This window comes from Canis lupus, chromosome 35, assembly GCF_048164855.1.
Source record: "Canis lupus baileyi chromosome 35, mCanLup2.hap1, whole genome shotgun sequence".
NCBI lineage: Eukaryota > Metazoa > Chordata > Mammalia > Carnivora > Canidae > Canis > Canis lupus.
Window position 1 is genome coordinate 3,091,724 of NC_132872.1, and position 15,633 is coordinate 3,107,356.

General features: G+C 34.5%; 1 protein-coding gene across 5 annotated transcripts in view; it reads left to right on the plus strand.

The window, feature by feature from the left end:
• ZNF148 (zinc finger protein 148) overlaps positions 1–15,633 on the plus strand; it is a 119,678-nt gene that overhangs the window by 47,332 nt on the left and 56,713 nt on the right. For 4 of the 5 annotated variants that reach the window (XM_072811815.1, XM_072811816.1, XM_072811817.1 and 1 more), the window contains exon 3: positions 4,194–4,542. In XM_072811815.1, the coding sequence (XP_072667916.1) occupies positions 4,210–4,542 (333 nt within the window). In that variant the 5' untranslated portion in view covers positions 4,194–4,209. Of the gene's footprint in view, positions 1–2,500; positions 2,606–4,193; positions 4,543–15,633 lie in introns of all 5 variants that reach the window. The other variant, XM_072811819.1, reaches the window with a different exon arrangement.

A 15,633-nucleotide genomic window follows, 5' to 3' on the forward strand; every position in this document is an offset into this window, starting at 1 on the left:
AAGGGAAGTAGCCTGTGTTAACTCTTGAGCATGGGATCTTTTGTTGTATTCCAGCTGTTGAATGTGCAGTGAAGCACATGAGAGTTTTGCCTGAGACCACCACGTAGGAGTTAGAAGGGAGAAAGTTAAAGATTATATAAGTGTATGTAAGAGAGCTTCAAGGACAATAAAAAAAAAAAGGTCTTATCATTTTTCTTAGTGTGGCTTTGTCCTTTTATCCTTTTACCATAAACTTGGTGAAATTAACTATTGTATGAGAGCCTTATCTCATTTCCTGTCCAGCTTACACTGCCCAGTTACTAGTTGAGATGTGTGATACAAGTATGGGCCACTTTATCTTCTCCTCGATTTTGTTTCACGTAATGTGCCTCGGAGAACTTTTCACCCAGCACATACAGTGTCTTCATTCCGTTTATGACCATGTGTGTTCATTGTATGGTTGAATCATGATTAAGAGATAATCTGTCAGTGGATGCTTAGGTTGTTTCCAGTCTTTTCCCACTAAAAGTGCACCAGATATCTTGTACATACATCTTTAGTTAATTTTGATGAATTACTTTATAGGATTGTGTATATTCTTAGCAGTGAGGTTGCTGGGTCAGGGTATGTGCGGTTTTCATTTTGATAGATATTTCCAAGGCTTGCTTTAAACCTTTGTCAGAGTAGTGTTCACTGATAATGAAATCTGTATCTTAGCATCTTCTTGTATTTCAAGGAAATAATTTTCTCAAAACAGTTTCTTGGCTAGCCAATTACTTAAAATGTATGGCTTAATTTGGGGTCATAGTAATAAGAAACTATATGTAAAAAAGGGAGAGAGATTCCTTTTTCTGTGTCTATAGCCTCTTTTCAAGAAACTTTTTGAAGAGATCATATTTGTCATATATTTACAATCTTTCCCCTTTTCCATTTACTTTTTCTATCCTGAAGTGTGGTATCTTCCTGTTCCAAGTCCCTCACTCTGGCACTTAATGTAAGCCTGCCTTTTTTTCAAAATAGACTCTGTCCTCAAAGTACTTTGACTTCTTGAGTACTTAGGGTTTTATTTTTCATTTCATTTCATTTTATTTTATTTTATTTTATATTATTGTTTTATTTTATTTAAAGATTTTATTTACTTATTCATGAGAGACACAGAGAAAGAGAGGGGCAGAGACACAGGCAGAGGGAAAAGCAGGCTCCGTGTAGGGAGCCTGATGTGGGACTTGATCCCGGGTCTCCAGGATCACGTCCTGGGCTGAAGGTGGTGCTAAACCGCTGAGCCACCAGGCTGCCCAGTACTTAACTCTTTTATCCTCATGTTAGGGATAACATTAGTAAAAAAATTAAAATATAATGTTTGTGTTCATATGTACATTTTATGTTAATATTTTAGAGGTATAGTTTTAAATAGTATGCATATACTAGGATATGCTCAATTTTTCTTTTTTTTTTTTTTTAAGATTTATTTATTTATTCATGAGAGACACAGAGAAAGAGGCAGAGACATAGGCAGAAGGAGAAGCAGACTCCTCACAGGGAGCCCGATGTGGGACTCAATCCCGGATCTTGGGATCATGCCCTGAGCTAAAGGCAGACACTCAACTGCTGAGCCACCCAGGCATCCCTAGGATATGCTCAATTTATAAAAAGCGATGAGGTGCATGATCAAAAACAGTGGAGTTTGGGGACCCTTGCTTTAGGGAAATGTAGACCTTGTGTGGGGTTAACAGGTCAGCTTCAACCGGGCTACTTTTTCTTCAAACTAAGTTCTGCACTAAGTCAGTTTCTTTAAGTTGACCTTTTAATGACGTCTTTGACCTCTCCTATATTCCTTAAAAGTTTTTTGTGTTTTGTTTTTAATAATGGTGTATGTGACAATAGCAGCAATGAAGAATTGCAGTAAAGGGTGGCTTTTTTTTTTTTTTTTTTTTAAGGGTGGCTTTTTGTATACATAATTCCCTTTTAAGTTAGGGGCTTTCCACATTCTTTTGTTTTTTTTTTTTTTTTTTTTTTTTTTTGCTTTCCACATTCTTTAAGAAAACGTTAAATAGATGAGAAGAATGTAATTGACTTGGTAAGAACCTCCAAAGAAATGGCCAGAATAAGTAAATTTTAGCCCTGTAAAGACTTCATGTCTCACTTACTTGTGGGATAGTTTATCTTCTAAGAACTGTGATAAATAGAATATTTAGAAAAGAACAAGTTTTTGGTGATTTACTTAAAATCTTTGGCCTATAGCTTTTTCAAGTTTTCTACTTAAGTATTTTGAAAAGTAAAATCAGATTGTAGGTTCTTTGTTTTATGTATTCTAGACTGATACTACCTGGTACCAGGGAAGATAAGATTAGCAAGTATGAATTATATTTTTGTATGTTTTTACTTAGCTGTTTATGTGTTTTTTTGAGTTGTTCATTTAAGTACAGGTTTCTCAGTAAATGATAACCTTAGTAAATGAAAGAGTATTTAAATTTCAGTAATATATAAGAATGTAACTGATCATTTTTTTTACCTCTGAAAGCTATGATCAAAATAGTAACCGTAACCTACCTGATTAATTCAGGAGAGAGGTGACCAAACTGAAACCTAGTTAATGCATTTACTACTTATGGACCCTTCCCTTTGGGTAGGTATGTGTGTTAATTTTACATAGGCTGACAATAGAAATTGATTTTGGAAAACAAACTTTGTGACAGTGCTTTCACCTTTGTTAAGATGAATTTCTTTGGATTTCTGATTATTATGTTAGTTCCTAGGGTAACACAGTGGAATTTGAATTTACAGCAATGAGTTAGAAGGGCAGATTTAATATTGCGTGTCTTTTCTATAATGAATAAATAAGGTAATGTTATTATTTGATAACGTCTAGTTCTTATGACCTATTAAATTTAATCATGCTCTATTTAAGATTATATTAGTAATGGAAGTATCACTTATTTCATTTTAACAAATTTAAAAACATGCATAAAAAATAAAATTCTATTATAGTAAGTTTTCAAATTATAGATATAGATAAATATAAATATGGAAAAAACTTCCAACAATTTCACTACCCAGGGGTAATGTTAATATTGTTAGCATTTTAGATAAACCTATGTGCATTCAAACGCACACGTATTTCCTTTAATATATTGGGATATCCTCCCACATTTTCAAATACTGTTCAAGAATACTTTTATTGCTGTATACATTGTTTTTTGAGTTTCAGCAGACTTTAACTTTTCATTGTAGTATAATTGACAGAAACTTGCACATATTGCAGATGTACGACTTGAAAATTTTACAAAGTGTGCACACCTGTGCAGTCAGAATTCAACTCAAAAAATATTGCCAGCTTTCAGATACCCCCCATTTCCTACCTAATATCAATAGCAACCCTCCAAAGGTAGCTATTATTCTTCTGATTTCTATTTTTAAGAAAAACTATGAGATATAATTTACATGTTCTAAAATGTACCCATTTTCAGTGTTCAATTCAGGGAGTTTTAGTAAATTTACCAAGTCATACAGCCATCACTATAGTTTAAAACATAATGTATGAATGAAGATATTTTAACCAGCTTCATTTTGTTGAATACATAATGTATTTCCATTTCCAAAGAATATTTCATATTTTACGGCTTTTGATGCATTCATTGCCTTTGAAAATAGTTGAGCTAATTTATTCTCCTACTGTTAGTAAATGAGTGTCTTTTTTTTCTTTAACCTACCTCAACATTGAACATATTTTTTTTAGAGAGGCGCTACCATCTTGGTGGATAAAATATGGTAGTTCTGTTTTAATGTTCATTTTTTATTACTACTGTATGTGGCTATTATTTTATATATTTTATATATTTAGTGATTTGCCTGATGGTGATTTGTCTATTTATTAATGAATGCACTTCAAAAATTTTTAAAAAGATATTTTACTATATTAAAAGATATGACTCCTTTGTTACAGCTATCTCCAGTTTGCTTTATGTCATACTCATTTTTCATAATGATATAGGTTAAGATTTTATGCCTTAATGTCAAAAATGAAAATTTGCATTTTACTCTACCAGCCTTGGAAACTTACCTTGGTAATTTTAACATTGGAGATGAATACTGAATTACATGAATAAAATTTTTCTATTAAAGTGTGTACCTTTCATAATTAAAATTTTAAAAAGAATCAAGTAGACATATAAAACTAATTTATTATGCTTTGTTGCCAAACTTGGTCTTTCTAGGCAGTTATACTTAAGCATGAACATTGACGACAAACTGGAAGGATTATTTCTTAAATGTGGCGGCATAGACGAAATGCAGTCTTCCAGGGCAATGGTTGTAATGGGTGGAGTGTCTGGCCAGTCTACCGTGTCTGGGGAACTGCAGGAGTCAGTACTTCAAGACCGGAGTATGCCTCACCAGGAGATCCTTGCTGCAGATGAAGTGTTACAAGAAAGTGAAATGAGACAACAGGATATGATATCACATGATGAACTCATGGTCCATGAGGAGACAGTGAAAAATGATGAAGAGCAGATGGAAACACATGAAAGACTTCCTCAAGGACTACAGTATGCACTTAATGTCCCTGTAAGTAATTCCTTTATAAGATTAATATAACTTATAGCTAGAATCATAATTAATTTTGTGTTAAGTAATACTTCAAATCATTGAGGAAATATCAGAAAATGTTTAAAGGTTTAATAGTTCAAATGAGTGTTCTTGAGTAGGTATACTAAATGTTGACAGAAGTCACATTTGAAAAAGCAAAATTAAGTTTTTGTATTCTATACAGTTTAGAAACTTCTCTTTTCCAGGATGAAATTTATTTCTCTGTCAGGATTACTATGTATTAAATTTTAAGTGATTAAATTTTAAAGATTTTGTTTTAAGTTCTGGGTTTCCTTGAAGAGTAGAAAGATTGAATCTTGAACATAACTAGAAAAAGATAAGACACGAGAGTTTTTTCCTTCAAATTCTGTAACTTGGCAGTTCCTAGTGTCTGTATTTTTTTTATTATCTTTTTAAAAACTATATCAGCTCTTTAGTTTTTCCTGTTTATCCTAGATGTCATGGTTTAATCACTAATGTGTTCTCTTGTAGGCACCCATGACTCTTTTGCATCCTTGTGTTTTTATTTTTTCCTGATGACCATCAAAACCATAACCATAATGTAATCCTCTTCTGTTCTTTCTGTGATATTAAGCCTGGATTTCTTTCAGTATATTTAATACACTATTGCTTTTTCTTTTGCTTCAGAACCTTCATACATCCTGCTTGTAGTATTCCCCTCAGCCATACCTGCTCTGTATTTTTTAATCTAGTTAGTGGTTCATCATTATCCACGTTTCCCCTTCTGTTCAGTCTAGGTTGAGTTCCTGCAATAGGGACTTGTGGTTACTTGTTAAGGGTCTGTCTCTCTCATAGATTGTAGCTCTAGGAGAGCATGAGTTTTGTCTTATTTTCCAGTGCATCCTGGGTGTTGGCACATTGTGTGAATGAATGAATAATACTTGTGTTCTAATATCTGTGCTCGCCAATTTTTACCTAGCCTATTGCAGTGGCCTTACCTTTTTTTTAGTCTGTTCTTGTGATGCATTACATAATTGATTTTTGAATGATGACCCACCCTTACATACCTGTAGTACATCCCACTCAGTTGTGGTATGTAATTCGTACTATATATTGTTGGATTCATTTTGCTAATAAGTTGTTGAGGATTTTTGTATCCATGTTCATGATGTACATTGGTTTAGTTTTCTTGTACTATCTTCGTATCTGATGTTGATTAAAATAGAGTAATTCTGGCCTCATAGAATGATCTAGGAGTATTTCTCTGCTTTTGACTTCTGGGAGAGATTGTAGAGAATTGGTATAATTTCTTCCATAAATGTATGATAGAATTCACCAGTGAGTACATATGGCCTGCTACTTTCTTTTTTAGAAGGTTATTAATTACTGACTCCATTTCTTTAGTAGATACAGGCCTGTTCAGATTGTTTATTTCTTCTTGTGTGAGTTTTTACAGATTGTGCCTTTCAAGGAATTGATCCCATTTCACCTAGATTATCAAATTTGTGGGCATAGAGTTCATAATATTCCTTTGTTATATTTTTATTTTTTATTTTTAAAGATTATTTTTTTTTATTTGAAAGAGTAAGAGAGAGAATGTGAGTGGGCGGAGGGGCAGAGAGAGAAGCAGATTCCCTGCTGAGCAGGGAGCATCATGCAGGGCTTGTGATCCCAGGACCCTGAGATCATGACCTTAGCTGAAGGCAGATGCTTAACCAACTGAGTTATCGCTATACCTGTTGGACAACAATTCCCTGTTTTTCTCCAGACCCCAGTAGAGGCTTTCTGATTCTACTGCTATTTTAAAAGAGTCAGTTTTGGGGCAGCCCAGGTGGCTCAGCGGTTGAGTGCTGCCTTCAGCCCAGGGCCTGATCCTGGAGACCAGGATTGAGTCCCACATTGGGCTCCCTGCATGGAGCCTACTTCTCTGCCTGTGTCTCTGCCTCTCTCTCTCTCTGTGTCTCTCATGAATAATAAATAAAATCTTAAAAAAAAAATCAGCTTTTGATTTTCTCTATTGATTTCTAGTTTTCAGTTTCACTGATTTCTGCTTTAATTTTTATAATTTCTTCTGTTATTTTGGATTAATTTGCTTTTCTAGTTTTCTAAGGGGGAAGATTAGATGATTGATTTTAGATCTTCTTTTCAAATATATGCATTCAATGCTATAAATTTCCCTGTAAGCACTGCTTTTACTGCTTCCCACAAATTTTGATAAATTGTAATTTTATTTTCATTTAATTCAATATATCTTTTAATTTCTCCTCAGATTTCTTCTTTGATCCACATATTATTTAGAAGTGTGTTGTTTAATCCCCAAGTGTTTAGAGGATTTTCCAGCTATTTTTCTGTTACGACTTTCGAGAATAATTCTTTTGTGGTCTAAGAGCATATATCATATGATTTTTGTTCTTTTTAATTTGTTAAGGTGTGTTTTATGGTTCTGAAAGTGGTCTGTGAGTGCTCCACGTGAGCTTGAGAAGATTGTGTGTTTTGCTGTTGATGAAGTCCTTTGTAGATTGCATTAGTCTTTTAATAGGACTGACTGTCCTATAAATATAGATTGACTTGTCCAGTCTGTATTTCAGGTAGTTTCTGTAGTGATCTTTCCAAATGAGATTTATACTTCTCACTTCCCTATGAATACTTCTTCAAAGGTTCCTGTTGCCAAACAGCTAAAATACAGCCTATTGCAGAGGCAGAGAGAGCCTGCATAATCATAATCAGATCTCTTCTAACAACCCCTTAGGTTGTAGTTCAGTAGCTTCTCTCCCCGTTCATACTTTAAGCATATCAAATTACTTTAGTTGCCCAGCTCCACTATGAGTTTTTCTATTACTTCTTCTTCTTTTTTTTTAAAGATTTTATTTATTTATTCATGAGAGACACACAGAGAGAGAGAGAGAGAGAGAGAGGCAGAGACACAGGCAGAGGTAGAAGCAGGATCCCTGCGGGGAACCCAACGTGGGAATTGATTCCGGGTCTCCAGGATAACGCCCTGGGCCAAAGGCAGGCGCCAAACCACTGAGCCACCCAGGGATCCCCTCTATTACTTCTGTATATGTTGTATATACTTGAAATATTCTTTGATTAGCAATCTACTGGTTTTTACTTCTCATCTTAAAAGACTTCTCTTTTGTTTGGTTTTCATTATGATAACTAACATTTTGCATTTCTTTGCTTGCAGGACTATAAGGTTGCTCTTCCACATCCTGCCTTCTAACTTTGTGTTCTCAATACCTGGGTTATAGTAGGCAGCCAAATATTTTTTGAGTGAAAAAACATGTATATGTGTGTCTGTGGGTATGTGTATTGGACAGCTGCATAGACTTGTATAGCCCACAGCCCATCCAGATACAGAATATTTCTGTCATCCTAGAGGATTTCTGTCTGTTTCTTCCAGATCAATACCCTTGAGAACTTTAAATAGAATCGTATGTCATTCTTGGGTCTGGCTTCTTTTGTTCAGCACAGTGTTTTTGGTTTTTCCATGTTGGTTGAGTGTATCAGTAAGTAGTTTATTCCTTTTTTTTTTTTTTTTTTTTTGAGTAATATTATTTGTGTTGTTGTCCTAAAATTTGTTTATTCATTTCCCCTTTTATGCTCATGTTATGACTAGTTTTCAGTCTTTATGGATAAAGCTGCTTGAGTGATGAACATTCTTGTACAAGACCTTTTTTTGTTTCTTTTGGGTACATCTTTATAGAATTTAAGCCATTTTTCTTGGGTTTTCATTTTCTTTGCTTGATCTAGTGTCTGTCTTTGCATCTGCATTACACTGTCTTAATTGCTGAATATTGCATAGTAAATCTTGAAGTCAGGTATTGTGGTCTTCTGATTTTGTTGTTCTTGCAAGACTTTTGTGACCATTCGAGGTTGTTTGTATTGCCATATGAAATTTAGAATCAGCCTTTCAGTTTCTGTAAAAAGAACCAAGTAGGGTTTTATTGAGATTACATTGATTCTACATATTGACTTGATAAAAAACATCATCTAAATAATAGTGGCTTCCAATCCATGAACATGGTATATTGTTATGTTTGTGTAGGTTATCTATAATTTATCTTAGCCTTGTTCTTTTCAATGTAGAGTTACTGGAAATACATTGTTAAATTTATCCCTAAGTATTTCGTGTTTTGGATGCTATTGTAAATGGCATTTTAAAAAAATTTCAATGTTTAATTGTTTATGACTAGTATATAGAAATGTAGTTGATTCTTTTTATATTGACTATGTATCCTGTGACTGTTACATGTATATAGAAGTTCTAGTAGTCATTTTCTTGATTCCTTAGGTTTATTCAGAGTCATATGTCTGATCATATTGTTCATGCATTTTACATTTTCCTTTCTAATATATTTTCCCGCACCCCCACCTTTACCCCTACCACCAGTATACCTTCTTTTTCTTGTTTTGTTGTACTGACTGGGACCTTCAGTACAATATTGAATTGATGACATCTTTGCCTTGTTCCTTATCTTTAGGGGACTGCATTCAGTTTTTCACTGAATTATTTGAGTTGTAGGTTTTTTTATAGATGATCTTTGTTACATTGAAGAAATTTTCAAGTTTGCTGTTTTGAAAACAAAAATAATTTAACTTCATCAGATGCTTTTTCTACATCTATTAAGTGATCATGATTTTGTTTTTCTCTCCTTACTATCTTAAGGTGAATGTTGATTTTTACATGGTATTAATTAAAGCAACCTTGTATTCCTGGGATAAACTGCACTGGGTCATGATGTGTCATCTTTTTTATACATTGCTGGATTCAGTTAACTAATTTTTTAAAGTAGTTTTTTTTTTTAAGATTTTATTTATTCATAGAGCCCCAGAGAAAGAGAGAGGCAGAGAGACAGGCAGAGGGAGAAGCAGGCTCTACACAGGGAGCCCCACATGGGACTCGATCCCGGGTCCCCAGGATCACACCCCGAGCTGCAGATGGCGCTAAACCGCTGCGCCACCAGGGCTGCCCATTTTAAAATAGTTTTTAAGTGTACATTTATGAGGGATATTAATTTTCTTGCAATATCTTTGTTTTGGGTGTGCAAGCTTTATAAATGGGTTAGGAAGTATTTCCTACTGCATTTTCTGAAAGAGTTGGTGTAGGAATTGTACATTTCTACTTTACATATTTGATAGCTTCACCACCGAAGCTAATCTTGTACTGAGTTTTCTTTGTGAGAAGTTTTAAATTCCAAGTTCATTTTTTTTTTGAGATTTTATGTATTTATTCATGAGAGACACAGAGAGAGAGAGAGACAGAGACACAGGCAGAGGGAGAAGCAGGCTCCATGCAGGGAGCCCAATGTGGGACATGACCCCAGGACTCCAGGATCACACCCTGAGCCAAAGGCACACGCTCAACCACTGAGCCACCCCGGCGTCCCTCCAAGTTCAATTTTTATTTTTATTTTTATTTTTTTTTAAATTTTTATTTATTTATGATAGTCACAGAGCGGGGGGGGGGGGCGCAGAGACACAGGCAGAGGGAGAAGCAGGCTCCCTCTGGGAGCCTGATGCGAGACTCAATCCCAGGACCCTGGGATCACGTCCTGAGCCAAAGGCAGATGCTCAAACACTGAACTACCCAGGTGCCCTGTTCATTTCAGCTTTAACTCATCTTTATTATTTTCTTATTTCCTTCCTTCTACTTACTTTGTTTTTAATTTGATCTTCTTTTCCTACCTTTTAAAGTAGGCTAGAGGACTATTTTAGGTCATTCTTCATTGTTGATAAAAGCATTTGAGCTATAAACTTCCTTTGTGATTTCATTTTGACCCATGAATTAATTAGAAGTTTTTTGCTTAGCTTGTAATGTTTCAAAGTTTTTGTCATTGATAGCTAACTGTTGTGGTCAGAGAATGTGCAGTGTATGATTTCAGTCCTTTTAAATTCATTGAGACTTGTTTTAGGACTCAATATATGGTTAGTTGGTCAATGTTTTATACTCACTTGAAAAGAATGTGTATTTTGGAAACTATTGGGTAGGTTATTATATAAATGTCAAGTAGATCACTTTGTCCTAGTTATGGTTTTCGACACTTTTAAAGTTTTTATTTTAATTCCAACTAGTTAACTAACACACAGTTAATATTAGTTTGGGTATATAGTATAGTGATTCAACAATTCATACATCAGTAATCAAAGTAACCCTTTTAAATCCTCATCATTTATTTAACCCCTTCTTCCACTCCTCTGCCTCTGGTAACTTAATATATTGATACAAGTAAGAATCTGTTACTTGATTTGTTTTTTCTTTTTTTCCTCTTCATTTGTTTTCTTTAATTCTGCATGAGTAAAATCAGATGGTGTTTGTCTTTCTCTGGCTGAATTATTTTGCTTAGCGTTATACTTTTTAGAATCATCCATGCTGTTGCAAATAGCAAGATTTCATTCTTTTTTATGGCAGAATCACATTCCATTGTATATGTATACTTTTTCTTCATCCATTCATCAATCAATCAATGAACACTTGGACTGCTTCCATTAATCAGCTATTGTAAATCATGCTGCAGCAAACATAGGGGGGCAGCATGTATCCCTTTGACTTAGTGTGTTTGTACTCTTCGGGTAAATACCCAGTAGTGAGATTGCTGGATGGTAGTTCTGTTTTTAACTTCAAGGAACCTCCATACTGTTTTCCACAGTGGCTGCACCATTTTGCATTCCTACCACTAGTGCACGAGTGTTCCTTTTTCTCCACAGCCTTGCCAACACCTGTATCTTGTGTTGTTGATTTTAGCCATTCTGACCTGTGTGAGGTGATAACTCGTATTTTTGATTTGCATTTCCCTCATGGTAACTGATGCTGAACATGTTTTCATTTGTCTGTGGCCATCTGTATGTCTTCTTTGGAGAAATGTTTGTTCATATTTTCTGCCTATTTTTTATTTGGATTATTTGGTTTTTGTTGAGTTTTATAAGTTATTTATATATTTTAGATTGGTCTTCAACACTTTTTTATCCTTTACTGATCTAGTTGTGTTCCATCTATTAAAGTTTTTTTTTGTAAAATGACTCAGTTGAAAACTATATATTGCATTAAGTGACATGTTTCTTGAGTTTTCTTTACTCTGTATTAGTTCCTCACTTTAAATTTTATGATCCTGATACTTGAAGATTATAGACCATTTCTTTTGTAGAATGTTTCTCAGTTTGAGTTTATCTGATTTTTCCTCTTAATGGTACTTAAGTTACTATCTTTGGGACGTATATTGCAAAAAGTGATGCTGTGTTTTTTCTGCATTGCATTTCTAATATGTGGCATGTGATTTTTATTTGCCCCATTGTGATGGTTCACTTTGATAAGTTGAGTAAAGTGGCATCTGGCAAATTTTGTCACTGTAAAGTTAATCTTATTCCTCATTACAGTTTTTAATTTGTTTATTGTATCAGAATGGGATTAGGAGTATTATTAACTTGGTGAAACTCTATTACTGTGATTATTTTAATGCTTGGCTTAAGATTTGGTCCTTTGGAGCTTCTTCAAGCTAACTTCTATGTTCTTTTGACATGTCCCATCAATCTTTTTAGCACATCCTTACCTTCTGTCATAAGATGTTTTAGGCCCGACTTACACGTTTCCTGCTTCACCACTGGAATCAGCATTTTTTAAGGAGCCCTAGTTCATTTTAGTGGAGAATGGCTTTTAGAAGGCAAGATCTGGGTGCCTAATGTGCTGCTCATTGCTGTTGAGATACAGCTGCTTCCAGGCCTGTCAGGGAACAAAGCCAGAGAATATATGTATTTATATAGTTATATACATTTGTGTGTGTGTGTGTGTGTGTGTATATATACACACACACACACCCTTCTACCTGTAATTATCTCTATATCTATCAGTATTCTAAAACTATGAATCACTCTGATCCCTCCAATTACAGCCCATTACCAGAGAGTACGTTTTAGGTTCTCTCTTCCATATTTTATAACTCTTCTCAGACAGTGAGAAACCTGGCTTTCTTTATCATTAATATATTTCCTTATTGATCTCATCTCCCCCACCTGCCCTGTGTAAACCATTTGTCACTCCATCTTCCTGTGTAGATGCCCTCTTCCTCTGTCAAGGTTACTATACTCCATGGAAGTCCATACCCTCCTGCCTGCGTGTGCTTTGACAACTTGTACTGGACCTCATCACCATATGGAGTCCTCCTTATTCACTGTGCTGGTCCATGCTCACACTTTGTACCTTCTTCGCCTCACTTAGCTTCCAACATCTTGCTCCAGGCTACCTTTCCCCTATAACGTAGACCCTTATGGTGCTTGAGTTCTGGCACTTCATCCTGAGTTGTCTTCTGTGAAGAACCTCTTCACCCTGCTTACACCTTGACATCTTGCTTTGTGCAGCACATGCCCGTTTATATTGTCCAGGATCTCATACTTAGTGATGCTTCAGCTTATGGCTTTAGGAGTGAATGGTCCATGGAGAGCAGGTGAAGAGGGAGGGACAGGAAGAGGAAGGGAGGAAGGGAAAAGATTTATCCTTTTACTTGGTTTAAACTTAATTTTGAAACTACATAGATTCATAGGAAGTTACAGAATTAGTAGAGAGGTCCCATGTACCCTTCACCTAGTTTCCTCTAGTGCTTAAATTCTACATAATTATAGTACAGTCTCAAAATCAGGAAACTGACCTTGCTATAATATGTCCATGCTGTATACTTTATCACACATGTAGGTATGTATAACCATCATCACAGTCAGGAGTCAGAATCAATCCATCATGACAAAGATCTCTGTGGTATTACCCCTTTGTGGTCACACTTCTTCCACCATTTCTAACCCCTGGCTATCCTCTCCCTGATTCATTTTCCACCTCTGTTTTTGGCATTTTGAGAATGTTTTATCAGTGGACTCACGTAGTGTATGACCTTTAGAGATTTGACTTTTTTCACTTTAACAAATGCCTTTGAGTGCCATCTGAGTTCTTGTGCCTATTAGTAACTTGCTCCCATTTATTTATTTATTTATTTATTTATTTATTTATTTATTTATTTATTTATTTTAGTTCCTTTTTATTATCAGAATAGTATTCCATGGTGTTGATGTACCATAGTTTAACCATTCACTTACTGAAGGACATTTTAGTTTACATATTTTGGCTATTAAAAATCTGCTGTGAACATTCATTAGATTTTTGTGTGAATATAGGTATATGATAAATACCCTATCATACTCCCAACACCAGATAGCTATACACTCCTAACATTTTGGTATATGTACTTCTGTGCCTTTTTTTTTTTTTTTTTTTTTTTTTTTTACTTCTGTGCTTTTTTGATATGTACACCAGACATAGGATCATGCTGTTTTATCTACTGTTTCCATTTACCAGTATACTTTGAACTTTTCTTAACTTCTTATTCTTCTAATACTTCTTAAATGTCTGTTTCATATTCCACATGTACGGATAATTTGTAACTGAGTTCTGCTACTCCTCCTAGGTAAATTTGAGTCCATTCTGAGAATGAGTCAATGAAAAGTTGTCTCATACCATATACCAAAGAGCAGAATTTAGGATTTGTATAACATTGCTTGATAGTAGACCACAACACAACATACACAAGAAGTCATATCACTTATTTTTACTTAGCCATTCCCACTAATGTGGCATAATGGTGAAGGGAGGTCTTGGGATCATGAATATATATTTTTGAATTAAAGAGGGGGCATTAATCTAGAATGATATGGCCCAGGTCCCCAAAAGTGTGAAAACTTAAGTTATAAGGTGTTTCATCCTTTTTAGATTCTGTGCTGAAGACTTGTAAAAATAAATATTGAGCGTATTAGTGATTTTCTTCTTTTATTTGTTCCTTCATTTGGAAGCCACAAAGAACTTTATTTCATATTGTTTTGTTAACTAAAAACTAAAGTTGAATTTTGAGTTTTCTTAGATTGTTAATAACAGTTTAGGTTATTAACATTAGGTTAATGTTTAGGTTAATTAATTAGGTTAATTAATGTTAATGATTGTTAATAACAGTTTAGGTTATTTCTAACATTGCAGAAAATTTTAGTGGAAACACTGTGCTAGAAAGCTTTTTAACTCAAACTAAATTTATTTTAGAAAAGTGGAAAAAGTATTTGGTTCATTCTTTTAATTCTTATATTCATTCAGTAGGAATTGAGAAATCTTAGCTCTTTATGGTCTTTATTCTTCCTTTCTTTTTTTTTGAGATTTTATTTGTTTATCCATGAGTGACACCGAGAAAGCGAGAGGCAGAGACACAGGCAGAGAGAAGCAGGCTCCATGCAGGGAGCCTGATATGGGACTCGATCCTGGGACTCCAGAATCACGCCCTGGGCCAAAGGCAGGCACTAAACCGCTGAGCCACCCAGGGATCCCCCTATTTTTCCAGTTTGATGGCAAGCATAATAAAGATTAAAGACATGTTTGTGTTGACAAATTGGAGCAAGTTGTAATTCATAATGCTATATGCCACATTTGTTTTTTAGAAAACTGTTGGATTATATCACTTGAGCAAGAGGATTTTGTAAATGAGGAGCTATAAAAAAATCATGTCCTAGTCATAGAATGATATAATAAAATGTAAAGTATTTCAGGTATTTATAACTCCTGAAAAAATATACTTCATTTGTGTAGCATTTTATTTTAGTCATGAATATCTGCTATAAAACAGCATGAACAAAACTGTAGGAATACTTTCATGCATTTCATATTTATGATTATTTTGTTTAATGGCCTGGGAAGCTCAAAATGTATTTGGCCATTGGTATAAGACCTTTGTTTGTTTGTTTTTTAGATTTTAAATTCCTTTAAATCCTGTTATTTCAGAAGGATTGTATAGTTATTTTCACATATGCCTCTTATTCTAGTCAATAAAAACCTAATATGCAGATGTAGCAATTTGAGTATCTGTCTTGTAATGGGTACCTTTTTCCCTCTTATTAAAAAAAGAAAAAAAGAAAAAATAACTAACCCATTTCAGTGATTTTAAGATACTTTTTATTTTTCCATATTTTTTGTACTCTGGTTGAATTCCAGAATTGGCTTGCTTTTATTGGTGACAAATGCTCTTTCACAAGCATCCCGGGAGGTAACAAATCTGTTTGCCTTCATATTTATTTGCTTAGTCATTGGTAGGA